The following is a 27,838-nucleotide window of genomic DNA, read 5'->3' as shown; positions in this document are numbered from 1 at the left end:
TATATGTTATATGTATATGCATGTGTGTATATATGTATATATTTCACTAAACAATTAAACTGCATTATCAAATGCTAACAAAATATAGCACACTAATAATAGCCATAATTAAAAAAATCAATTGTTGTTTTCCAGCAGTCCTTTGGATCTGTTAATATATTGAGAAAGGACTTTGGTAACATCATTAACCCCTAATTAAATGACTGCTCTATTTTTGTGGTGCACTATGTTTTTTATGACATATTTGCCGCTTGAGAAAAGCTGCAGTGTCAACTACTGTAGCATCTTTTTCAGTTAATCATCAAAGATCCCAGCTCCAGCTGTACTTGGATGACATCTTAAAGATCTCATTTTAAAAAGCTATTCCGCATCAGTTAAGAATATAAATCTGTGTTTTTTGTGGTGGTTTAGTTACAGCCTTAAATCAGTAGTGGTTAGTTTTGAAACAGGAAGTACATAACTGCAGGTTTATTTTGTTTTTTTCTATGACAAATTCATTTGTTGTATTTTTTTTTTTAGCAGTACCAGTCAGATTCTTTTACATTTTGGCCTAAATGCAGAATCTTATTTATCTAGAATAATACTAACACTGCACATTACACAGAACAAACAGTTTCCTTGTGAAATGTGGTGACAGCAGTGTTTTACTGAGGATGCTTTTCCTCAGCAGGCTCATTAACGCAGTTCAGAGTTTGATTTAGGATAAATATAGGTTAAATACAGGGTATCCCTGGGTAAAAAAAAAAAAAAAATAAAACTTGTTCAGCCTACAAAAGACTAGATACTTTGGTGATCATCAACCCCTAATCCAATGACCGTGAGCATAAACATAGAGCTACAATAGAATGATGGAGATCACAAAATACAATCCGTGTTTTGGCCCTGACAAACTGCAGAACTAAATCCAGCAGAAATACTGTAAAAAGATTAAAACATAGCGGCCCACAGATGCTCCTCATCCAGTCTGACTTAAGTTAAGACTTTTTTGGAAAGAGCAATTGGGAAAATGGACACTGTTTTCACAAATACTTAAAAGCGGTTGAATGAAAGTGCACAGCATTGTTTGAATAATTTCACTGTAAAAGTTGGAAACCATGAATTCTTTTCATTTATATTTAACTTGTCTGATGTTGTTGCATCTCAGAACCACTTAACCCATCAGGTGTGGAGCATGGCTCTATGGATAATATGCTTTGTTGCTGTTCGCTGTCTTGTGTTACCCTGCAGATGTATATTCAGCCCCCCTGGCAGCACGGTATAGAGGGGCAAAAGGGGCAGGCCCGCTGCATACACATGACTGCGCAGTTCTGTGGCAGAAGGAGAGGGAGAGACGTGGAGCAGAGATAGCGGGGGCTCTGATGTAGAGCTAGGAGCGAAGAAGAGGCGAGCTATAAACATGGGAAGCTGCATACAGCAGCAAGGAGAGGAGACCGGCAGGCAGCGAGATAGGCCTAAGAAGTGCCTGCTAACTCAGCAGAGCGCAGAGGGCTCAGGCTAGATTACAAAAAGAGAGCTCTGGGCAGAATCGTGTAGAGAAAGAAAGGATAGATGGACTATTCACTGCTTGTCTCCCTCAATCGCCTTTGAGAGGAGTTGGCACAGCTGGCCAAGTTGCTATAGCAGTGTGGACTACACAGTGGGCGTCTATTTTGGTCGTGCTGTCAGATAACGATGTCACCTTGGACAAATGGCAGTGCTGGTTAGAAGGGACAGGTTGCAAGGAATGGGCTACTAAGAATGTCAGCAGTGGATAAAGACGAAGAACCTGCTCACAGACTCTACTTCTATTCTGTATGTATGATCTAATGTTTTTATTTCCATGTTTTGATAATGAGTCAGGGCTCGCTCTATGTTCACGCTCATGCCTGTTTGTAGGTCTTGCCAATAGGGGAAACCTGACACTTTGCCCCCTTACTCAGCACCGTCTTGAATTTAAACACTAATGCAGGGAAATGGACTGCCTGGTCAAATAAGATAACAGTAGTTAAACTTCAGTGTTCATCTTCTCTGCAGGTCAGGTGACAGCCTGTAGGCAGCTTATCGAGTACTCATTAAGTGGATCACACTAACGTTGTTGGAAGGTGTTTTATTTACGTTGTTGGTATGATATTGATTAAAAGACCTTCATCTTTTGAGCATCCAGGTTACAGCATGCAGAGCAAAAAAGGCTCTTCTTAATTAGCTGGGGTTTTTTTCTTTTGTTGTCCAGTTCTTTGATGTCTCTGTTGTATCTTTCCAGTTGCCAGAATAAAGCCCAGGCCACACCACTTGACATGTAAAGAATTTTGCTTAGCAAAAGTAGGTCAGCTGGGTCTCTTCCCTTAGGGACATTCAAATGTACCAGAGTGATGCACGCATGCTGTTTAGAAAGAGCCATGCTGCTATTATTCCGGTCGGATTAAATAGAATAGTTTGTTGGATGACATAATGCAAAGTTATAACTTTTTTTTTTTTTTTGCACATCTTCAAATATGGCTGAGAAAATTTTAGTTTTTTAACATAAAGCATAGTAAGAGTACTTCTTTTCAGTTCAGTAGCAGTCTGGCTGAGAGGCAGCCAAGTAAAGACACAGTTTGTTCCATGACTCATTTGCAATTTAGTGGAGTACAGCTTCTCATTTTTATTAGGCTTCTTATAGCTAGTGGGACCATTTCAAATGTAAGACGACATAAAAATGAATACATTCGATTTGGGTTTTACTGGAGTGTATATTAAATGATTTGCAGGAGTGATGCAGACCTTTGTGTGAGGAGGAAAGATTCAGACTCCCAGGCTGTTTGCTTCTGTTTAGTCCTTGTAACCTCATAGCATTTTTTTTTTTTTTTTTTTATGAGTCATCCTCCTGTTTAAAAGCAGAGTTCTTCATATAAACAGTGTCATTTTTCTCTACGTGGTGTTGATATCGCCAGATGCTGATCCAGTGTTTGAACTAGGGCTTTATTAATGTGCCATAGAAAAAGGGAGCAGTCTGTCAGTATGTTTTTGTTTTGTTTTTTAGCTCACAGGGTGTTCACTAGAGGTTAGAGTCAGGTTCAATGATGCATATTCAATGTGTAGGTCAACCATGATGCAGGCTGGCAGCAGAGTGTGTTTAAAGCCTCTGCCTCTAGCTGCTTCTTTTCACGGTCTCTGCCATTAAACCTCTCCACCCATGCTTGCTTTTAATGTTACAATCTCATGTACACTTTTATTTTAAAATGATAAAAAGTACATATAATTTCAAATTTTATAACTTTTAAAAAATCCTTTTACCCTCAAAGCTCATGCATGTTAGAATAAGAAAAGACTTGAGTGAGATTGAACTTTAGTGTGCATTTTGTGAGTTTCTGCTGTTATGAAATGTCTTAAAATGCAGGTAACCATGGCAACACTGCTCCTTTCAGCTTGTTCTGTTTGTTAACACTGAAATTTGAAGTTATTTAATGATTTATGTGTCTGGATTTTCAACCTTTTGGTTTTATTCTTTCTGTTAAACAGACTTAAATGCCTCAAATATAAACCTTCATAAATACTTAAGATTTGATTTGGGAACGATGTCCATAACACTTTGATTTGCTACATGTGTTATGATTATTTATTGTGAAATATCTATTGGATTTTGTAAGTAGTTTGTAAGAAACTATGACATCTGAGAAAAGCAAAGGTTTTGCAAGAACTTAAGTTAGTCTTGCAACATCTTGTTCATAGATTTTATTATTGGCAAGAATGTGTAGCTCAAGATAGGAAATCCAGATTTTTACCTAAAGCAAATAAAATGTGATTTATTTATTTTTTTCTAAGTATGTCATCACTACCGGGTTAAGTCACAGATTTCTGATGGAGATTGTCAATGTGATCTGACATTCTTCCTTAGAGTAAAGCTTAACTGTTCTAAAAAAACAAAACAAAAAAACCTAAATAAAACACTATACTTGCAGAAAACAAATGACATCAGACTGTGCAGGAAAATATGCAACTATCTTTTAAGTTTCTTTCTATCTATTAGAATTGCTGCCTGTTTTTCAGCGATGCAAATCATTTAGACATGTCACGAGATGGAGGGAAAAATAATAGACCAAAGGAAAATCTGTAATTAAATCTGTTCTGTCTTGCAGGCCTCTTTTCAGCGCTCCAACAGCCACGACAAAGTGAGAAAAATAGTCGCTGAAGAGGGTCGTGCTGCTCGGAACCTCATTGCCTGGAGTGTCCCTTTGGAAAGCAAAGAGGAGGAAGGTGGGCAGCTGCATGCAAATAATACTATCCACCATTAACATTAGCAACATATAGGTGGTGTCATTAATTGATTTCTAAATTATTGATATTCCTAAACATCCCATATCAGAGGTTAAGGAATGTGTTGGAAGTATGCTGCTCTTACACTAGATGCACCATGCTTTTTTTTTTCTTTTTTTTTTTATATAGAGTAAAGTGCAGAAGATGGAAAAGTAAAGCTTGTTTCATCGTTTGTGATGCTGTTACTGGGGCAGCTGAAGTTAAAAACCAGTAAACAGGATATACCAACATGTTTTTCAGCTACAGGATCAGAATCATGGTTTCTGTGAAGTTCTCAGAGGAAATCTGTAGTTAGGAGGGAGAATTTAAAAGATGAACAGCAGCATTTTAATTATAGTTTTATTTAAAGATGCATTACGGAGTTTTCTAATGACACTGCCCTCATACTTAACAAGGTTGGGATTTTCTTTGCATGCTTTTCACCTTACCTGGAGTTGTCGTTGGTGTCTGATTTGACACCAAAACTGCCTATGTTTCAAGGTGGGGAAAGTCCCAGGTGGGATTAGGATAATGGGGATAAATCCACTTTATTTGTTACTGCAGTTGTGCGTTATGATCAGTTTTGCCCACTGCGCTGAATCAATCCCTTAGGGAGCAGTTTGCATAGCCTGTGTCTAATGGTCCTGCTCAGGCACCTGGGTGGCAGTCTGTTGATTTGAACTAGGTGTTTGAAGCTTTCTTGGAAAGGAAGTGCTCTGCTCTAACTACAAGGCTAGCTCTCCCCTGCATACATAATGGGAAAGTGTCCATTCTGGCTACAGCTTACAGTTTGGGATTGATGATTCTCATGAATGGAAGCTGTTGTCATTTGTACACTGTGCTTCTCTTAGTAAAAGGCTTAAAGTCACATTTGCTATGCGATGTATTTAAAAAGCACAGTTGCAAAACAGTATGTTTAAAGAAAAAATTTAATCACTTCAATTTTGTTAAATACTGAGGCGCTCGATGCCGTCTTGTCTGCATCAACTGTTTTCACAGATATTGAGCCACTTCTCCGCATCTGTATGCAGAGCTTTCAAAAAAGCCCGATCCCTCAGTGAAAAAGAGTTCAGAACTTTACAGGCATATGTGACATATTTTGAAATCAACCCCCAACAAATTAACAAATGAACATATCCCCATTCAACCATTGAAAGGTTGATTTCCAAAGTTACATAGTTCATAGTTCCTTAAATAGGTTTTTAGAAATATCAAAATAAAAGCCCTTGTATCCTGGGAATATGTGTACATTGTGGGGATGATAAAGATCTTCTGACAGAGCGACATTGGGCTTTACTTGTTTGACTTTATTACAATTACAGCTCCTGTTTTGAACTGATAATTTCGATTTCCTAGCATGTGATTCCGCAGAATTAGTCCTTTATTTGATTCTTTGCTTCACATTGACGCTTTGCTAAAACATATTTCCTGTGTAGTAATGGTTTGCTATTTTTTGTGCACTGCAAACATGCAGTTATTTTTTACGTTACGCTGAAAGGGCCACGCTTTATATCAAATAGCAGTCGGCATTATTTTTAATTTTCCATTTTCAGCTCACATTTCATGCTAGCCTGATAAACCAGACTAAAAGTGAGATTAAATGTGTAACTTAGTCTGGTCCCGATAAATGAAATATCGGAACATTGTTGATGAGAACAACCCATTGTTTTTCAAAACGCTGTCTGTGCCTATTGGCCAATGCTCTGACTAATGAGCACAACTGACTGTGACGTAAGCACGACAGAAAGCTGGTGGGGGAGTGTAAACAAACAGCCTGTCTGTAAAACGGCGAATACGTCCTTCTTAAAAATGAATGAGCGTAGAGCCTCTTCCTGCTCACGTTTCAATGAAAACCCCAAGTCTAATCCTTCTAAAACTTATTCCAAAGCTGAGTCAAAAATCGCCATCAGAGCCAGCGGTCCTTCCCACATGACTATACCGAGCGGGCCAGTGCAGACGGGCTGCGGTTAGCCCTGGTTACCATTATCCTCGGAGGTCCGCTGGTTGCTGCGGTCCTCTCAAGTTCGGAAATTATTTTTTTAATTACGCATTAAATCGGTAAATGGACCATATAGTGACACTTAAAGTATAATATTTTCTCCTCAAATGATCTTAAAACTTACTTTTATTGAACAACAGCAACAGAAAAGCTAAGTTTTAACTTTCAATGGAGTGCTGTATTGAAAGCTGCTGCTGTCGCGGTGCATGCTACTGTTCAATAGTTGTTGCCAACTTCCTTGTTGTGCTTTCTCCAGCGTCGCACAGCTTTGTCGTCACGCCCTCAAAAACCCGCCTGCTTTGCATCCAGAAATTAAAAACACCTCTCTGCGTTGTGATTGGCCCGCCAGTTCTAGGGCCTGGGGCATTGATCCAGCCTAGACCAAACACTCAGGCAAAAATTATTTTGCAGCTGGTGGGTGAGGCTAGTTTTCTTGGCTAATTTCATGCCACAAATATATCTGCCTGGTTTAAGGCCTTTAGATTACATCAAGACCAATGTCTAAAGTGTATTTTTAGGACTTGATAGTTAAGTTTATGGTAATCCCACATTTTTCTCAGACAGCTTGATGTCCTTTGACACAGATCTATAGTACCGTAGTAGAACTTAAAGGCATGATTGGAAAGCATTGATCTGAATGTCTGGGGCTTTAAATTAGTTCCCCAAAATGATTGTATTGTTCAGCCTTTTGCATATTTGAAAGTATTCTTTGTAATTTACTCTCTTGAAATACTTATCATCATAATTATTAGTATGATTTTATGCTCTAGTGGCATTTATTTTATCATTTTTGAAAATATGCAGACAGGAAATGGGTTAGAGAGAGGGAAGGCATATGGCGAATGACAGCAGTCCGGGACTCAAACCTGCGATATTAGACCCAAAACCTCTTTACATGGGTCACGTGGTTAACCCCTGCACCACCACCATCCCTCCAAATGCTTTTCTTAGAAAACAAAACAATTATTTTTCTTTCTTTAATCATGACTGGATTTCTTAAGCTAGATTATCATGGTTTATTATATCTACTAATATGGATGCCTAAACTCTATAACAAAGCTGAGTAGACTGAAGATCAAGGACAGAAGGCAGGGGTCCTCAGTGGGAAATGCTCTGATCCATTTTTTTTTTATCTTAATCAATCTTTCTTGATTGACTTTATCCATAAAGTCAATGTAAGCCTTCTATGTTGGTCTTGTTTTTCTCTATAAAGCAAAGTCCAAAGTTTTCCCCATCGGCTGTGCAAAGCCTCAACGGGTCACTACTGGACAACAGAAGAATAAAAAACAGGTGAGATTTCCATCATGTTCCAGTAGGGGGCCCCATTCACCAACACTCAGCAATTCCTCACTTTTCTGTTCCTCAGACCTGATTAATGCTTTACAATGTATAAGTTAGATTATAAAGGTGTGTTAATTGTTCTATAACAGGTCCCAGCTGTCCAGAGGAATTGCATAATAAAATGTAAAGAGGTCTGTTATCATAAAGGTTTGTCTTTTCTTGATATTCGGTGCACTTCCAGAATGCTGGTGTGGAAAGTAAGAGCACATCCGGAACCATTTTGGACAAGGGTTCTGATAAGAGCCCCACCAAAGCCAGACAGCCCCGCAAAGTGGACCTGCGTGCTCGATACTGGGCCTTCCTCTTCGACAACCTGCGCAGGGCCGTGGACGAGATTTACGTCACCTGTGAATCTGATCAGAGTGTCTTAGAATGCAAGGTTGGTCTTTTGTTCTTTTTTTTTTTTGTTTTACAATAAAGATGATGAATTTGACAGATCTCTAAAACGGCACAATCTTCTTGGAGAAGCAGAAATGAAGAAATTTAGTCAAATATGTTGGTTACATTTCATTCTTTGCATGTATTTGTGTTCCTTTTTTATTCCTTGCTGCCCAAAAACTCAGACTTTTTAATAGTAATGAGCACTGCATTCAGCATATGTTTATGGACAAGCTCCAAAGTGTTGTCGTATTACACAATATTAACAAAAATTAGAAATTAGGTTACTCTCCATTTTGCCCAGGAGAAGCGTGTTTTGTGATACCAAGGTTTTTGACTTGATTTTGTGTCAAGCAAAAAACTGTCTGTAGAATTGCAGGCATTTTAGTTGGTATCCAGTCTAAAATAAGTGAACGACACAATACAATGATTACTAATATGGGATTGCTTTATTATTGTTTTAGACTTTTAACTTCTTTTTCACTAATATTCAGCAGATTTGTCCTTTCCATTTGGAAAGCTTTGCTTTCCCTCTTATAACCTTAGATGTTCCTTTAATATTTCTACATAACATTTTTTCTTCACAATGTCATTTATTTTGTAAGGTGTCTTTTCTGCCTCAAGTCAGCCACACAGCATGATTCCACCGCCTCTTTGCATTAGAGTTGGATAGAGTTCTCACCCTTTAACCTCACCTCATGTCCTTGAACCACAAAAGTCATTTAATGACAACAATATGCTTGCATTTTATTTCAAAAGACCACACAGGTCGCCTGCAAAACTCAATAACTTTTTTCCTGCATTTACAAAATGTAAAGACACTTAAAATCCATGACATCATCACTATCCAAGCTTTCCCAAGTTGTTCAAAGGCATGGTATAATCTTGATGCATATTGCCTTCTAGAAATAAATTGACCATTAGAAAAATCTCTCTGTTGTGACTCTTGGGAAATTAAAACTAGACATACAGAACAGAATGGGTCTTTTTATTACATGCAAACTTTCTACTAAGTTTCAACTTTTGAGTCTGATGTTCATTTCCATTAGATGGAATAAAGATGTGTTCCCTAGGCTCAAAGTTTGGATGCCAAGAGTGTTTTAGTCGCCTGTTTCAAGCTTCTGTACTATGGCTTCTGAACACTAGAGGGAGGCCTTGAGATCACAACACTTGTGTTCCACTTTTTGTTTGTTTCTAAAGGTGCCCATTTATAAAAGTGGCTCAGACTTTTAATTTAAAGTTAAAACCCTTTTATTTTTACTATTTAATTGTGAAACACATTTTTTGTTGTTGTTGCTTCACATGTTACACATAGCTAAAATTTTTGAAATCATCTTTTTGTTGGAATGGTTCTGATGGAATTGTTAATAGCTGCTCCAGGAGTTTATGACAGAACCCTGTTCCCCTGCCGTTCTCCATTATGCTGAAAGTGGTTCCGGCGCAGACCCCAGTTCCCCACGGTGGGCTTGACTCGGTGTCCATGCCACGGCACAGCTCCCTGTGGTGTGATAAGCATGCTGTGTGTTGTCATGTGTCAGAAAACAAGCTGCTGTGTGTGTGTTCTGTTTTTTCCCCCCCTTCATACTTTGCTCTCACACCCACTACTCCTTAATGCTTTCTAATGGGCATGAAGTCTTGTTGCTGGTCATAATCCCCTATCCCACCCAGCTCGGGCTTAATGGACACTGATAAATGATGGAGTCATCTGGAGAGGAAGCAGAGTGCTTTGATTACCCTCGGCCACAATCCCCTGGTGAAGCAGTGAGCTGTCTGAGTTGTATGCTCTCACACAAGCAGCTCACCATTTTCCACCTCAAACTTCATGAACATTATCAATAAACTGCATTGATGCAGAATTATTTGCTAAAGCTTTGTCACTGTGATATATTACATGATTTCAAGCAACTGCGGTGTGATGAACCAATGTAAACAATTTTCTGAGCTGAGGAATAAAGAGTGATAATGCTCATGTTTCTTTACTCAGAGACCAAAGGAAGGTTTTCAGAATTTCAGTTTGCTGGGAAGAGTTATAGTTAAAAATAAAAAAAGGGGAATAGGTTATTTTATTCCAAACTGTATAAAGGAGTAAATGATGAACACAAGATTAATGTGTCTAATAGTTTGCTAAACATGGCTGTGCTTGCCATATGCTTTCCAGTCAACTTAAGCATTTATACTCAACTGTATTTAATGTGTTTTGCCTCTCAAACAATGAACATGTCTGATAAGTTGATTATATTTGAAGTAGTTACTGTTTATGCACCACTTTATAATTCTTTGAATATGTTTTTTTTACTTATGAAAAGATAAGCAAATCCTTCTCCATATTGTTCTTCATTACCAAATGAACACCACAGCAATAGCTGAAGACTTTGATGGTTGACCAGCCCTAATCAGCAGGCACGCCGTTAAACACATCTTTCACTGGATTGACTTGTCTATTAACTAAAAGCACCATGAAGCTTTACTCTCAATTACCACTCCCTTCACGCTACACATCAATCAGTTGTGTCTGTTTCATTGCAGCTCAGGGGAAAAGCCCCACACAGGCTGCAGTTTCTGCACAGCCGATGCTGCGACTCCGTTCAAGCACTGAAAATAAGCTGTTGTTAAGGATCAGGGTGCTGTTTTGTTCTCCCCTAAAGGGTTCCTGTAAAGGGTTTGTCTTTACACAGATTCTGTATAAAGCAAACTCAAACTGAGACAGGGTGCATTTTCATGTCACAATATATTCATCAATTTTTTAAAGTTGGAAAAATAGTGTAATGTAATTTAACCTTAATTATTACTAATTATGTTTTTGTACAGAAAAATAGTTGCTACTTTTAAAATGTTTCCTTTATCGCCCTGGTTTGTTTCTGTGCCTCTTCCAAAGGATGTTTGTTTAATGTATTTAATTGTTCCCCTGTAGCTCTGATTAAAAACACAAAATCAATTCAAAAGAATTTAGACATTTAGGATTTCCTTCATATTTACAAAAGATTTCTCCTGAAACAGTTTTAGGGATTTTTGCTGAAGTTTAACTCGACAGCAATATAATGTTAGCTGTATTAAACCTGTTAATATTTATTAAACTTACTCCATGCAGTAAAAGATAGTTTGGTTAATTTGGTGTAACATGTGGCACCACGTTGTTCAGGCCAAACTTTTAAGCTTGGGGCTATTTTATGGCTGCTACAATAGGCTGAAATTATATTTAGGTTTTTTAAGTTATGAAGTATCTTGAATGTAAGCAAAGTTATTTTAAATGGGTCACTCAAGGCTTAAATGGCTCAAGATGTTCCTAAATTTATCTGTCTAAAAATATTAGATGTCTCATTCTAAATATATTGATACAATTTATTATCAAATCTGCATTCTTTATTTATTTATTTTTTTATCAATAATCGTCTGGTATCTGCAGGGGTCCATATTGGCTACTAAAATTTTAGTTTAAAGTGTAATCATCAGGACAAATGCGGAATTATTAAATATTCTTTTCATTAAATCTTTCCAAGTGATGAATTCTAATCATTTTCTGGTTTATTACTGTAAAAAGCAGCGGCATATGTTTTGAATTATGTTGAGTTGAATAAAAAATCATGTCAAAATCAGTTTTTTTCTTAGAGAACGGGTTTCCTGTGAATTTCCCCACATTTAACCAGTAAAAAAAACTTTTATTTATTTTATTTTGTGCATTTGATTACAATATTTTAGCTTAGGCTTTTTTGTTGTTGTTTTTTTGCATTACTTATCTTTTGTAATGCTCTTTGCAGGAGGTGTTGATGATGTTGGACAATTACGTTCGAGATTTCAAAGCACTCATAGACTGGATCCAGCTTCAGGAGAAGTTGGAAAAAACAGACGCACAGAACAGGTGTTTTTTTCCTTCTTGATTTTATTTTTCACTCTTCTTTGTTTCCAAGTCTCATCCCTTATGCTAAATTGCTCCCAGAGGCAAAACTGGAAGTGCGGGTGTCTAGTCCAAGGATTTGAGTCACAATCGAAGAGATCAATAGTTTTGACTTTAATTCAAAGAGATCCATGAGTTTATTGGCGTCTCTTTAACACGGTGACCGCTGCAGTCTTAAATTGACAAAGAAATTAAATTTCAAGTGCTGCCTCCCTATTTGTCCCTTTAAAGTGTACTGTTAATCAATGAGGTAATATGGATCTTTTGCATTTTCTATTTTTTGCCAATAATAGCTATTTAGCTTTTATTCAAATTGCACGAGACGGGTCTGTTGATGAATGATTAAATTTTAGTGTTCTATATGTAAATTGTTCAGGCCGACCTCTTTAGCTTGGGAGGTGCGAAAGATGTCCCCTGGACGCCATGTAATGCCAAGCCCCACGGCAGACAGAATAGTGCCCTCTTCAGGTACACGTCGGGCGCTAAACTTTGGGTAAGCATGTTTCCTTTTGAACTTTAAATCTCTTTGGTATTGACTGTGTGGTTTAAGGATGGCACTTTGAAATGTATAAGATTTGAAAGGGCAGACAGTGTGCAGCGAGAAGGCCAATGATTATAGAAGCTTTTGTTTTAATGTGATTTGTTAAGGCTCTCACTCTTCACTTAGAGAATTAGTGGAAAGGTGTAGAGGAAAGCGTCAGTTAAAGACTGCTGAGGCATATGTGCACTGCTTTGTAATCTGATGCTGCAGGAAATGGATATTGATCATGACAGCCATGTTGTATAATCTAGTTCTATGCTAGCTCACATTGGAGCCTGCAGGGAAAGCTTGATAGACCGTTTCCTGCAGGCGAAGGGTTGTCATACTCTAAACTATGACTAAATTCATATTTCTAAGCCTGCATTTGCATGATTTCATACATTTGCTTGACTGTTTGTTTCTCTAATTGTCACCAGTGGTCCTACACCAAGTCTGGCCGCCGCTCGGCTCTCTCACACAGGTCCCAGCTGGGCGGACAGAGTAAAGTGCACTCAGGCCACCCACAGTTCCAGTCAACCAACCACATCCCCAGCAGAAAAACCTAGTAAGAGAACACTCAGGGCCCGGCTCCATCAAGCACTCAAATGATGATGCGTTTATCGAATTTCTGCTTTGTTTTCCAGGTAAGAAAGATGCTGAAGGCTGGGAGACTGTGCAGCGAGGACGGACTGCCAAACCTCGCTCTGCTTCCATGGTTGCCAAGGTCAGTCCTGTCTTGGCTCATGTCCGTGCTAAGCAGGACAGCACCAAGTATAATCGGTCACATCTACAACAACAGGAAAAGCAACAGCTCCGTCCTGAGTGTCCTCCGGACAAGGACGTGACCCCAGCTGCCTCAGGGCAGCAAGTCACTGTGACTTCTGTCCCAGTGGAGGAGGTTGAACATCCACAGAACGGACACATAATGGAGGTACTAATGTCGAGTACCACATGACATCTTTCTCCTAGAGCCGTCCCCGGATATCAATTATTCACGTGGAGCACTGAAACATTAGATCATTTTATCAGCTGCATTTGTTTTTGTTTTGAGAGCAGTGATATTAATAGGCAGACTGTCCAGACAGGCTTGTCAGCTCTGGAATAATTGATTATATGCTGACATTTTAGAGACAGCTAGGCCCATTTTTATTGCCATGACATAAAAACTGACAATACATCAAACACACTTGGTAAGTGTGTGTTATAATCTTCAGCTGATGTAAAACAAAGCAATTCTTTATATTTAGTCTATCTGCTCAGATTGACTCAGATGACTAAAGCATGATTAGACATGGGCTGGGAGGAGATTTTCACCAAATGATAACCTAAAGTTCTAAAAACTACAGCAAGGAAATATTTATTCAATAACTAAAGACACAAATCAATCACATGATCTAATGGCTTTCACTTAAGACCAAGAAGCAACAATTATTTTAACCACTGCAAAAATTATTTACCTTATTGATGTTTACTTGTCTAATAATGCTTTCTGTAATGTAATCAGTGTTCAGAGATGAATACATGGACTTTTTGTCATCAAAATAGAAGAATCTTTTAAGAAAAACATAGAAAACTAACAAAAGGTTAAAAATAATCAAAGAATAAAGTAATAAGATTGATTGGTTGACTTTATTGACCTCACAGTGGAGAAATTTAATCGTTACATCAGCTCAAATAGTCAGAGAAGAATGTGCCAAAGGAAGAAAGAGGAGCATGGTATATAAACAGTGCATCTACATATGACAGCTTTAAAAAAAAAAAAAAAAAATATTTATAGTAGGATCATTATACCGGGTCATTGCATAGGGAGTTTACATGGGTATTTATATAGATGAATATTTACATTAATATACATTTAGTTATTGTATTAAGAGTCAAAACCTGCGAGTGAGGAAATGGATATGAAAACTTAACCTTGGTAAAACTGTTATCATGGATAAACAAAGATGAAATATTTTTCGAAATCTTAAGAATGTTAAACGTTTTTGTTAATTGTTAGAAAACGTAAAAACTTAAAGCCAGCCATTTCATACATGCTTTTAGGGTTTTATTATGACTATTTGACAGGTGAAGACAGTGATGAATATTATCTTTTAGTGTGTTTTAGCTTAACTGGTAGTTTTATTGTCTAAAAGAAGGATTAGGGTTTTTGTACCAACAGATGTGATGAATATGATGGGCTAATACCACTACTAAGTTACAATTCTTTGAAATGTGTTGGTAGCCAGTGCTAAGTTTTTGCAGTGGAATACAGAAATAGTTTCTGTCCTAAAAACGGCACAAAACAGTAATCATTAATAAACTTGAGACTGGATTAAGAGAGAAAAATCAAAACATTTGAAATGTGTTTCATGAAATAGCTGAATTTGTTAATGTGGTTCATCTTGATTTAGATTCTAATGTCAGGTTTTCAACCTGACCTTGAAGGGTTTATTGATTGTTCTTATATTTGCTAGTTTCTGTCTGAGGATCAGTCTCAGTTATCAAAACAGATTTGAATAAAAATTGGTAATTGCTAAAATTAGTTTCTAAATAGATTTACGTACTGTCTTCGTACTGTTAATGTCTGCAGTCAGCTACCTGACAGATCATCCATTCAAAGCTTGTCAATCATTTCTAAAACTGTGTCCAACCGTGCTCCTTTAATTTCCACACCCTGACTGTCTATTAGTGAGGAGTCCAGCTACAATAATGCATCAGCGCATGCGTCGAGTTTATAGAGTAAAACCCTGTGTCAGTTTGCGTCTTGTTTCAAGAAATGCGTTTGACTGATACAGGGGCTTTTTCTAACTGACTGATGCACTAAACTGTGTTTATAAAAGCATCTGTCAACTGGATGCATCTGCTTACATTTGATCAAATTCATCAAGAAATATTGAGCAGCTTCAAGGCAGATTAAAGGTTGCAGCCTTCAGTTAAAATTTTCCAGTTATCAGAATTTTAAATCTATATTAATTGAATTTTAGTTTACCGTACTTACTGTACTTATTATTTACATTCTTTTTAATTCTAGTCCACAAGCATCCTCATTCACATGTTCACCTAAATGTTCACGTTATATTTGTTCACATTATTTATTGACTGCATCTAAAAATATCAAAGATATTGTCAATTAATTGAAGACATGAAATAATATAGCTTAGAATGACTTAAATTATATTATTGTAGTAGTTCATCAAATCAGTGTTTTCAAAGAGGCTGCATGTGGGGAATTTAAAGGTCCAGCAGGTGTCAGTATGACCAGTATCAAATCAGTATCAATAGTTTGCAATGTGTCAAAACGCTTCATGATGCCTCATTAATTTATCACTACTTGTTATTAGATGTCTTTCTTGTAAACAAAGCTTTTCACTCCAATATTTTTTTTATTTAGTTGAATTTTGAAAACTCGGACCCTTTAGAATTTTCTATGATTTGTCTGGCATCTGATTAAAAGCATTAAAACTGTAGAATGGACAGTTTTTATGTCTTGTAACTTTAATATTTTACACGCTGTCAGCCCATGTCTAAAAGCATGTTAGTTCCAGTTTCCCTGCATGTATTTACTTTCTTGTATGTGGCTGATTACACATTTTTTCATTTAATTTTACATCATGGTAATGAACCGATATGAAATATGCATGTCTTAATTCAGTGTCTGTGTGTGACTGTTGGTGCAGCCCCCGGCAGAGCCTAAACAACACTCAGAGCAGTGTAACGACGCACCCTGTGAAGACGTGCCTCCCCCTGTAGCATCACTTGTCCCATCCCAGGCCTCAGAGGGCCCCCAGTCCAAAGCCACAGTCCCACCAGCAGACATTATTACTATGTCAATCCCAGTCTGTGCTCAGACCATTACAGCATCCGTCGACCTGCAGCAGACGAATGGGCTCAGTAATCTGTTGGCCTCTCGGGACGCTGGAGCTGAGGGGGGCGCGTCACAGGGCATGACAACATCTGCTCCAGGACAGGCCGAGGCTCCCATGGCAGCGGTGAAACTGGAGAGTTTGCTGGACCCCACAGAGCTTTCTACTGTGAGTGCTGAGAGATGGAGGAGCAGAGGGAGGGGATGGCTGAGAGGGCAGAGATCCCCTAGGGTTCTTTAACGCCTAAACAAAGTCTGCCTCAAGAAACCTTCAGACCAAATGTGCAGACAAGACCCTGCAGCTCTGTTTAGTGTTGGTTTAGCAGCATCCACTGGTAAAAATAGCTGTGACTAGATGACCTATGTTTTATACAGAATATTTGAAGTCTTTTGGCTAAAATCAATCTTTCAATTTAGGTAAAATCCTTCTTGAACCTTTAAATTTAATCCATTATCATATCAATGGTATTCATTTTACCATGTTGCAGTGAATTTTAGGTCATTATAAGCCCGTTTTAAAATTACAATAACTGAAATATCACCTAACCTGCTCAATTAAACGCCAGAATAAATGACATTTTTTGTTCATTAGATGAGGAAAAGTTTATTTCCCTGTTGTTCCGTGTATTCTGTTTTTAATGCTACAAAAATACGTCAACTCTCAGATTACTCAAATCCGTAAATAAAGTCGTTCAGTTTCCTCCTTCCACCATCTCTTCGCCCTCACTGTTAATGTGCCTTGCATGACTTTTGGATGCTTCCCCCCTTCTTATATTTGTGGTGGTTGGTGGTTGTGCATGCTCATTAAAATCAGACAATCACAGAACCTTGATTTGATGGAAAATATTTCACCTGGTATGATGATCAGAGTTCAAACGGCAGCAGTTTAATGCCCTTTTTTTAAAAGTTGTTCAAAATGAGGAGTTTGAAACAATCATGCAATATTTGTCTGTAGAAGAGTTTCTATCTCTCTCAAAGGTTTTATTTATTACCAGGTATTGATTTTTAGTTAAGTTAATTAGTTAGTTTATTTTTTGGTTACAAAATAAGATTAAAATCCGTTTGTCTAATTTAATTGGTGGATGTGTGCAGCCTCAGTCAATGGCAGAGGTCCTGGCTAAGAAAGAGGAGCTGGCTGACCGGCTCGAAAAGGCCAACGAAGAGGCCATAGCTAGCGCTATCGCTGAGGAAGAGCAGCTGACCAGAGAGATTCTGGCAGAAAATAATGACCTGGAGACCGACAACGAAAGTGATTTCACTGTAAGATAACTCATGCTTAACTTCCAAATGTTTGGCACATGTTCCAGCTGTTATGTAAATCTGTTCATTTACTAAAAACAAATCTCTGCTGCAGGCTAACAGCTGTGGAAGTTATGGAGGGAACATGGATTGGAGCGATATGTTAGCTGACTTTGATGGTATGGGATATAACATCTAAATGAACTTTATTTTTTAATGTTAAGTTCAAGCTATGGTCAGAATAGTTTAACTGGTTTTGTTCTCTAGCTCGAGAGTCTTGGCGTCAGAATACCTCTTGGGGTGATATGGTGGAGGAAGAGCCTGCTCGCCCTCCTGGACATGGAATCCACATGCATGAAAAATTGTCATCACCATCACGCAAAAGGTACGATTTTTCTTTTCTGCTATTTTTCATTGTTTTGGTTTAGAATCATAAACTTCCTTAGGGTTAAATTAAAACAGCCATTGATCCACATCAATGCAATGGTTAATGATCCAAATACATCAATGCAATATTAAAACATTGACTTGCATTGTCATATTTAAGATAATTGTAAACAGATAATCAGTTAATTTTTGTAACTTGAAGATGCTGTTTTGGATTAAATGTCTGATCCCTGTAAGAACTTAGCGATAATATTGTCGAATAATCTTTGAGTTCAGCATCATATCGATTGCAGAACTGTGAGTTGAATTGAATAAATTGGAAAACATATCTTGAAAAACTGTATGATGATAAAATGTAAGTGGTATCACAAACAAATTTATATAAAAGCAAAGTGATTCTTTTTTTTTTTTTGTTGCTTGGCATGTTTTGTTACCTCCTACAATTCTGAAGCAGATGGATGAATTATTACTTTCTATTATCCTTACAGAACAATTGCAGAGTCAAAGAAGAAACATGAGGAGAAACAACTGAAGGCACAGCAGCTGAGGGATAAACTTCGTGAGGAAAAGACACTCAAGTTGCAGAAACTCATGGAGAGGGTATGTCAGCTGACCTGATGGATAGGTCCCTAAAGAAACTCCATTCAAACTATACTCATACTGGCTTACAACGAGCCCCTCTTTCATCACTCTGCCTGATAGAATCACTAAAGATTAAAACTCTGCAGTCACATTGAGGCCAGCTGGCCACAGTCACACTTGGGATCTCTGGCCAAAATCTACAGCCTTTCATGAGGTTTGTTTTCATTCTGCAAGCCATAGCAAAATGAGAAAGTCTGAGAATAAATTGGGTTAACCACATAAATTCAAAAAGTGCGGTTTATGGGTATTAAGTCCCACAAGGATGGACAGGTGAAGACAGTAATTGGACAAAAAAAACACTGTTTTGTCTTTATGAATCTATTATCCATACATCTTTTTTTTTTAAATCTTACCAGCTAATCACTCTTCACTTTCTGCAGGAGAAGGATGTGCGAAAATGGAAAGAACAGTTGTTGGACCAGCGTCGGAAGATGATGGAAGAAAAGCTGCTGCATGCTGAGTTCAAGAGAGAGCTGCAGCTCCAGGCCATTGTGAAAAAAGCTCAAGAAGAAGAGGCCAAGGTAGAGAAGGGAATAACCCCCCACTTAACAGTGTGTCTAGTTTGGATAATCAGCATTTTGTTTACATTGTCTAATACCAATTTCTCTTCTTTGCTATGTTAGGTGAATGAAATAGCTTTTATCAACACCCTGGAAGCCCAAAATAAGAGGCATGATGCTTTAGCCAAGTTAAATGAATATGAACAGCGCCTTAATGAGCTACAGGAAGAGAGACAGAGAAGACAGGAGGAGAAGCAGGCCAGAGACGAGGCAGTTCAGGTTGGATATTCATTTATTGATTTATTTGATGTGTCATTTAGACATTTAGCTACATGTTTATTTTGTGATTTTCCTTTTTGTCTTGTAGGAACGTAAGCGGGTCTTGGAAGCAGAGCGGCAGGCAAGAGTGGAAGAGCTGCTGACGAAGAGGAAGGAGCAGGAGGCTCGTATCGAGCAGCAGAGGCAGGAAAAGGAGAAGGCTAGAGAAGATGCAGCACGGGAAAGAGCCAGGTTAGTGATCCTGAACTTGGAGGTTTAAACTCGTATTTAAACTCCATAAAGTTTAAATACAATAAATTATATTCATATATAGTTCAACCATATAGGAATATGCTTACATTCATTAATTCCCTACTAAGTGAGATATATATTGTAATTATTTCATCTAATGATGCACCAGTCTTATGCTGGTAAACCTTATCAATCCAGTAGATCATTTTTTTTGTTTCATTACAGAAATGGCAACCTAATCCACTCATGCAAAACCTTGCAAAATATTCATACTCCTTGAACCTTTTACCACTTTGTTACCTCAAAACCACCAGCCTGTATGCATTTAGCTGGTACCGTATATGATGGCTCTGATTATAGAGTGGGATGGAAAAGCCACATGGACTTTGAATCCTTTTGCCATGCTTTTTAATTAAGCACCATTACTCCTTAAAAACCTTTAATACAATCAGCTGCAACCAGTCGTCTCTTAGAGATTACCTAATTACTGTAGTAAATAAGGTTCAGTAATGTGTAACATGATCTCAATTGTTCTGTGAATGTCGCAAAGGTATGTTAGAGAGAATAAAATGCATTAGAGGGGATAAATACCTTGAGCTTTTGACATCTCACAGGTCATTGTTTAATCATGCATGGCTGTCCACCTAAAGTCTTCTTCTAGAGTTTGACTTTCTTACAGTACTTTTGCAGGGTTGATTGATCAACTTAGGGGTCGATTCGATTTATTAGCGTTTCCATTGGTAATTTCTACAGAGAACAGTTACTGGTTTCAGTCCTTGAAGTTTCAGCTGAGTCAAACTGATCACTTTTTAGGGGTATAGATACATAAATTAAAAATATAAGGCAATTATTTTTATTATCATTCAAGCAACATGAGGTATGGAGGTATTTATATTTGACTGCATGTTGTTAAATCTAAAGGGACCGTGAGGAAAGACTGGCTGCTCTTAGCGCTGCGCAGCAGGAGGCCATGGAGGAGCTCCAGAAGAAAATTCAAATGAAGGTAGGTGTTTACCCTTCTGCTTTCTCTGACGTTGCAATAATGTCTGCTTCCTATACCACCTACATTTTTGTTTTTGGGTCCTTTACAGCATGACGAGAGCAGTCGAAGGCATATGGAGCAAATGGAGCAAAGGAAAGAGAAAGCTGCTGAGCTGAGCAGCGGTCGACATGCAAACACAGACTACGCCCCTAAACTGACACCGTATGAACGCAAGAAACAATGCTCGCTGTGTGGTGTTGTGGTATGTAAAGTTTCAGGGTTTACTCTGTTTTCCTGTAAACCATTATATTCACCTGCCAGTATTAAGTGAGTGAATGAAGCTACCTGAACTGAAATCAATCAGATTTCCTATCAAACTCCTCATTTAAAAAATATAGATAAAAAAATCTAAAGCAATATTTGATGTCGGTCCATTATTAAAAAAAGAGAAAAATTGACCCACCTGAAAACACCCGTAGTTTAGGGCACTCTAATGCAATAATTGTCCGTCTCCATATAAGAACAATGCTGACATAGAGATGATTCTTCTTAATGGTGCTCATTTGAATTTGGATGTCAAAGCATTTATAAACATGATATAGGATTGACCAACTCACTCCCTTTAAAAAAAAAAAGAAAGAAAAATAAGCAGCTGCCATGACAACAAGGGTGGGGCGCCTTGGCACTTCCAGCCAGCATCAGATAAAGAGAAGGGTCAAGGGCGAGATGGGGAATCTTGTTAAAATGTTAACTGACCTCATGCTAACATCTGACACCAGAGATCACAGATGGGTCAGCAGTGAGCACTTTGTTTAATGACATTAAACACAAACCGCCTTAAAATGGGCCTGCTTGCAGAAAATGATTTAAAAAAAATATTTCTGCTTTTGCCGTTGCTTGTTTTGATGGCAGTTTATCAGTCAAGCCTTTATATAAAGACCTCCTTGAACAAGTATTCATACCATTTAAACTTTTGTACATTTAAAAACCACATACTTCCATGTAGATTATTTGGATTTTTATTAAGTCAACACAAAGAAGAAGATTATTAGGATTTAAAAGCATTAGACTTTGGCAAAAATTTCGTTCTCTAGATGTGCAAAGCTGGCAAGATCTGCTGTTTTACATGTGATCACTGCTGCACTTTAAGAAATGCTAATGTCAAATGAGCTGTACAAAACGAAATTTTGTTTTGTATACGCTCTGTGTGTACAAAATGACGTAAAAAAAAATGTGTCTAAACCTAAATCCTCAAGAGTGTACATTGAAAGGTGGCTTTGATCCACATGTGGCTCAATTCTCTTTATACATCTAGCTGAGACCTAAATTATTCATATGTAGAAGTTAAATAACTTTAATCCAGTTGCTGATCAGCTCATTGAATGTTTCCATTCAATTGAAAGCAATTGCTGTAGAGTCAATAACACGATGCTAGTGAATTTTTCGTCTCTACATGCTCTTGCAGGAGAAGCTTTTTGTGCAAAGTCAATGACTTGATTCAGTCAGCTGGGTTTCTGTTGATGGTTTTTGTTTTTTACCAATTTGAGTTTATGATCCTATAAAAAAATCGTCTCTATTACGAGTAGTTGGATTACTTTTGTACTAAACTGTAGCACAATGGGTTTTTTTCAGCTTATTTGTATAAATAAAATGTTCAAAAAAAAATCTAATGTTATCTCTTGCTTCTAAAATCCGACTATAATAAATGCATGGTAGATACTCAGCAAAACTATTATGAACTTTTTTTTTTTTTTCAAGGCACTGTACATCCTGTGCAGGTGTATTGAGTCGCCGCAGCATGTTTGGTGTGTTTTGTTTCTTTTCTTTAAACTGAGGTTTAGGAGCCATAGATTGCCCCATTGTGCTTATCTGGGTGGTGTATTGTTTCACCAGGGTAAAGAGGGGCCCTGCTGACCCTTTCTTACTTCTGTCTCTATTGTGCTCATTGCGGTGACCTCTGACCACCATGTTTGTATTTGCAGATCACCTCAGAGGTCCACCTGTTCAGCCACACCAAGGGCAAGAGGCACCAGCAGGCGGTGCGAGATAGTAGCAGCATCCAAGGCCGGGAGCTCTCTGATGAGGAAGTGGTGCGTAACACCAACACACTGCCATGAGCAAACAATCTCTTCATTCTGTCAAAGACTACTGCCCTGCTGCTGCTTGTGTTATGTAAATAGACAAAGTGAAACAGCAGTTGTCCTTTATGATGTAGGCAATGTGAGCATTTGTGCATCCTATTATATTCTGCCATGGCACTGTTGCTGGCTTTGTAAGGTTAGAAATGAGCCTTAAAATGTACATAGTTAGGCTTGAGTGAAGGTTTGATGTTACCCTGTTGTTGTCTCTAGTGGGAAAGCAGCTTCTTAATAGAGCGTACTCTCTCCGGCTGCAATATGAGATTGGCTTTACAGCTAAGCTCATTGTGTTGCCGACAACTGCTAGTGTTAGAAGCGGCACCTTTGGTCCTTCTTGCATGCTTATTTTATCATTAAATCCCATAGCAGTGCAGGTCCAATGCAGTTAAATGACCTAAAACCAACCTGAAAGACCTCAGAAATGTGTTTCTTTTTTAAAGATGATCGACAATATATAAATAATTCCTTTGGGATTTTTCTAGAATTGGAAAATATAGTTTGATTGTGTCTGAGTTTTTACATTTCTGCATTCTTTTATGCTTCGAGTCATTTGAAACGCCATCTGTAGCTGCACTACTTTTAACAACAAGAACAGAACCTTCAAAGTTATAATTAAAGTCAACAGTCTAAAGTAGTTTAAAGCAGCAGAGCAGGGAGTTTAGGTGATGTTCACATAGCAGTAAAATGCAACTCTGACTTTGTTATGGCACTCTGAAAGACCCAATTCTGATCTCTTCAACTTTGAATAAATTTGGTGTTTCCAAATTTGGTGCTAAATTAAATATGTGTCTGATAGTTTTCAAAGCATCAGCCGACAGAATGGTCATTTATCCGACTTACACAACTTTGTGCTTTTTAACTCTGGCATCTAATCAAGCAAGTTGATCAATCCAGTCATGACTTGCACTTCGCTTTAAGGCAATTTGAGGTTTCAGTGTTGCCACAGCATTTTATACAGTCTGGCAGGTGGAATGTAACCAGGAGCTAAGGTAATTTGTGTCATGAAATACAATCTCAGGCATGAAAACATTTTTTATTGAAGAGGTTTGTGAACCTGGCAGCGGTCGGAGGGTTAATGTTATGCCCTTGCTCAACAGGAGTGTTTGTTTTAAAGGTTTTTTTAAAAGACCGATGATGTGATTTAGCAACACAGCATCTCATTTCTTCAAGCTGAAGACAGACAATCCAAAGGTTAACACAATATTTACCAGTGAGGCTAAAAAAGTTATTCACCAAAGGACGTTCAGGAGAATGAAAAGGATGTAAAAAGAGGGCATTTAGGGGGTTGGAAAATAGCTGCAGACAAGATTGGTTTAGAGTAGATGATTAAAAACTCCCTAACTTTCATGGTTAGCTAAAGAAACTGCAATCTAGCAGCAAAAATTCAGGAAAGGGCTTTCTGTAGTGCTTTAAAAGTAAAACCCACAGAGGATGTCCTAACAGAAGATTATATTTTAAAAGAAAATAAACAAGACTTTATGGAAAACAAAATCAGAAAATTAAGTATATGTACAATCTGTCTAATAAAACAACCTAATTATGATTAAGATAAGTAGCTGAAATGCTGGACTTGGTGTTTATTCAAATAAAAATGACACTAAAAGCCATATGACAGTGGTGATTTTACTGTTGTGGTATGAGGGCTTTACAATAACACCAATATCATGAGCAGCTGCAACTAATGCAGCTGTCGATAAACAAATCCTGTCTAATAAACAGTTATACAAGACTGTGCTTTAAGATGGATGACAGGCCACTTGGTGTCAGGGAAATGGAGAAATGTTTTCAGTGCTATCATATTTCTACTATCAGAGCCAATCTGTGATATTAGGCTAGAGTTGCGCCCTTCTGTTTGTGACTTTGCAGGTTTGTTGTTGTGGTAGATGGCTCTCCGTCATTCCATCTGAATCTTTTTACTTTTAAAAGCAGCAAAGAAATGTAAATGTATTTCCCTTTTTTGTCCTACTTTTGGGAAATTCAGTCTCTGCATTTGACACATCCCCTTTGTGGCAGTGGGTTGCCATTGTGTGGCGCCCGAGGAGCAGTGTGGAGTTAAGGGTTTTGCTCAGGGGACCAGAGTGCAGGCTGTGGGGTTCAAACCGGGTACTTGCAACATTCTAGCAACATTCTTCACTAGGCCAACACTCCCAATAATTGAAGATCATGTCACAGTATTCTTTAGCAATATTTGATATAACTGTGATTTTTATAACCTATAGCATTTTTGGATTTAGATGACTAAATGACTAAAACTGTTTCATTAGGGTAAGTGACCATGAACAAAATAGCCTCTCAGATATATGACAGGTCAGCTTCTTCCTGATGACAGGACAGCTACGGCCGATCCCCAGTATCAGTGACTGGAGGGCAAAGTTGCATACATGTAATAAGAACAGAAACTCACGCTTTGTAGATAACACAACAGCTCTATATGCAGTCAAGTTTTTGTTTTATATCCTTTTATTTTAATAAATGTTGTGAACAATTACTTTACTGTTAAAAATGTTAGTTCTTTAGATATAGATTCATTGATTAGTTAGGTTTTGTTTAGCTTGTCACATGAAAATTTAATTGGCTCAAACATGTATTTTATTCTGATGATATTTTTATGATTTGATTTGATCAAAAACCCATTTAGATTTAAACATTTAGTTGTCAGCATCCAGTATGGTTGTGTATGTTTGACATAACAGCAAAACACTGTTTCGGACAGTTGCTAAAAATATATAATTTGTCCTACTTTATAGTCTTGCTACACAAGGAGAAAAATAAAACTTGCAGACATATAGAAACACTTGGGGTTTGACCTCTAAGTTTTATGTTTAAAATGGAAATGATCCTTGTATTCTTATGGAAAAACACTTTTCACTTTCTGTAGATTAAGTTTGGATTCACTCTGTACTTTAGTGAGACTAATCTGCTGTGCACAATTAAGGGTTTTTATTACCCCTCTCAGCGACAGCCTCCATTCAAGCAGCAGGTGCAGGAACAACACTTGACCAAAGGGTATGGTATCCCACACACAGGTTAGCTTCACTGCTGAATAGAAACTCTTAACTGATGGCCATCCTATTCTCTTGGGTGTTAGATGACAGGATAATTGGGTAATTGGTTTCTTGCACATATATCATACTATTCAAATTCGGTTAGATTCCCCTGTCTGCTGGTGGAAACATCAGAACCATCTGACAGCGTCCAGACATAAAGCAGCCCCTCCAGGCTGCTTACATGTCTATGGGTGGGCTTGTAGGTAGAAAACCAAATGGAGGATTTGAGGTGTTCACTGAGTCAAGTGGCATTACCAAGAAATGCCCCAAAGTGTTCATCGTAGGTGCATTGAAAAGTCAAATATACATTAAGTTACAAGCAGGGGCCATATCACATCGTGTGAGAGAGCTTACAGTTTTTTTAGCAGGGTTCAACTGAAGTTTTTCAACTAAGGCAAAACATAATGGGAATCATACTTTCTTATGGGTTTCAGCATTTTATACACTGTTCAGAAAAATAAAGGGAACACTAAAATAACGCATCCTAGTTCTGAATGAATTATTCTCATTTAATACTTTGTTCTGTACAAAGTTGAATATGCTGATGCAAATTCGATGTTATATCCTTAGAACAGGTCAAAATGAGGCTCAGTATTGTGTGCGGCCTCCAGGTGCCTGTGTGACCTCCCTACAACGCCTGGCCATGCTCCTAATGTGGTGTCTGATGGTCTCCTGAGGGATCTCCTTCCAGACCTTACTAAAGTATCCGCCAACTTCTGGACGATCTGTGGTGCAATGTGTGCTCAATTGCATTCAGGTCTGGGGAACGGGTGGGCCAGTCCATTAATTTAGTGCCTTCACCTTGCAGGAATTGCTGACACTCCAACCTCATGAGGTCTTGGATTGTCCTGCATAAGGAGAAACTCAGGACACACCTCACCAGCATATTACTCACAAGGGGTCTGAAGATATAATATCAGTACCTAATGACAGTGATGGTACCTATAGCGAGCACATGGAGGGCTGTGGGGACATCCAAAGAAATACCACCCCATACCATTACTGACCCACTGTCAAACAGGTCATGATGATGGATGTTAAAGGCCGCAGATCGCTCACCACGGTGTCTCCAGACTCCATCACATGTGCTCAGTGTCAACCTGCTTTCTTCTGTGAAGAGCACAGCGCAGTTTGGGGGTTTTGAGACTCCTGATGTTTTCTGGCAAATGCAAAGCATCCTGCATGGTGTTGGGCTGTGAGCACAACCCTCATCTGAGCACAGGCCCTCATACCATCCTCATGGAGTTGGTTTCTAAGCTTTCGCTCGGAAAGATGCACATTTGTGGCCTGCTAGAGGTCATTTTGCAGGGTTTTGCCAGGGCTCCTCCTGTTCCTGCACAAAGTCAAAGGTAGCGGGCCTGGTGACTATCTCCTGTTTTTTTTTTTGTTTTTTTTTTTTAAGCTGATACAGATCACAATTATAGCTTTTTCTTCCTACATTTACGTGATCAAAATGACAACAAATGTGATGTAGTTCTGAATTAAAACAAAGAATAATTTGCATTTTCAAATTGATAGAGCGATGATGATTGCTCTTCTTGTGGTCTCAAGGCAATGCTGCTGAAGGTACTAATGAATCGGCAATTCAGCATTTTCGCTGATGGCGTTTTAAAACCACAAAAACCAGCTACCGGTAATACTGGCCAAAAATATCAACTGACCGATGTACTGGTCTATAATCTGGTGTGTTCGGTGACTCCTTCTGATAAGCCACCTACTCATTTACTTTGTATAGATGTTTATGTTACATTTTTTTGCAAACCAGTAATACATTATTGATTGAAATGTTTTGAATACCTTCCACACTTGATAACATATATTTTCTATGAATTTTTCCATTTTCTTTTTAGGAGCATCTGTCCTTAAAGAAGTATATTGTGGACATATTGACAGACAGCTCCGTTTCCTCTGAGGGTGTGAAGGATGGAGAGGAGCGCCAGAAAGCACGGAAGAAAGCAAAGAGACTTCGTGCCAGAATGAACTCCAGGTAATAACATCCTGTTTTTCTCTAATCCTGGCCTTCTGTTTTTCACCTTGCTTGAGCCTTATCTTCACACAGATACTCAAGACAGAACTGAATTATTTTTAATATAAGTGTCAAGGAGACAGAAAGCTGATTATATTTACATCCTGGCTGTCTACAAAATTGTGCTGATGAAGTTAATTTA

The 27,838-nt window shown here is 38.1% G+C and overlaps 1 protein-coding gene across 3 annotated transcripts in view; it reads left to right on the top strand.

Annotated features, from left to right (window-relative positions):
- scaper (S-phase cyclin A-associated protein in the ER) overlaps positions 1–27,838 on the top strand; it is a 71,005-nt gene that overhangs the window by 1,092 nt on the left and 42,075 nt on the right. The window contains exons 1-20 of one of the 3 annotated variants that reach the window (XM_015378942.1): positions 1,385–1,791; positions 4,095–4,212; positions 7,464–7,540; positions 7,773–7,970; positions 11,725–11,825; positions 12,238–12,354; positions 12,819–12,946; positions 13,026–13,312; positions 16,041–16,394; positions 17,318–17,485; positions 17,580–17,643; positions 17,732–17,849; positions 18,340–18,451; positions 18,874–19,014; positions 19,117–19,272; positions 19,361–19,503; positions 20,425–20,506; positions 20,595–20,747; positions 22,468–22,575; positions 27,521–27,657. In XM_015378942.1, coding sequence (XP_015234428.1) covers positions 1,738–1,791; positions 4,095–4,212; positions 7,464–7,540; positions 7,773–7,970; positions 11,725–11,825; positions 12,238–12,354; positions 12,819–12,946; positions 13,026–13,312; positions 16,041–16,394; positions 17,318–17,485; positions 17,580–17,643; positions 17,732–17,849; positions 18,340–18,451; positions 18,874–19,014; positions 19,117–19,272; positions 19,361–19,503; positions 20,425–20,506; positions 20,595–20,747; positions 22,468–22,575; positions 27,521–27,657 — 2,816 coding nt within the window. In that variant the 5' untranslated portion in view covers positions 1,385–1,737. Of the gene's footprint in view, positions 1–1,384; positions 1,792–4,094; positions 4,213–7,463; positions 7,541–7,772; positions 7,971–11,724; positions 11,826–12,237; positions 12,355–12,818; positions 12,947–13,025; positions 13,313–16,040; positions 16,395–17,317; positions 17,486–17,579; positions 17,644–17,731; positions 17,850–18,339; positions 18,452–18,873; positions 19,015–19,116; positions 19,273–19,360; positions 19,504–20,424; positions 20,507–20,594; positions 20,748–22,467; positions 22,576–27,520; positions 27,658–27,838 lie in introns of those variants that run through there. The other 2 variants (XM_015378940.1, XM_015378943.1) reach the window with 2 other exon arrangements.

The sequence above is a fragment of the Cyprinodon variegatus genome, unplaced genomic scaffold (genome assembly GCF_000732505.1).
Source record: "Cyprinodon variegatus isolate N-32 unplaced genomic scaffold, C_variegatus-1.0 Scaffold182, whole genome shotgun sequence".
In the NCBI taxonomy this organism is placed as follows: domain Eukaryota; kingdom Metazoa; phylum Chordata; class Actinopteri; order Cyprinodontiformes; family Cyprinodontidae; genus Cyprinodon; species Cyprinodon variegatus.
The sequence above is the reverse complement of the archived record's forward strand: the minus strand, read 5'-3'. Positions and strand labels throughout refer to the sequence as shown.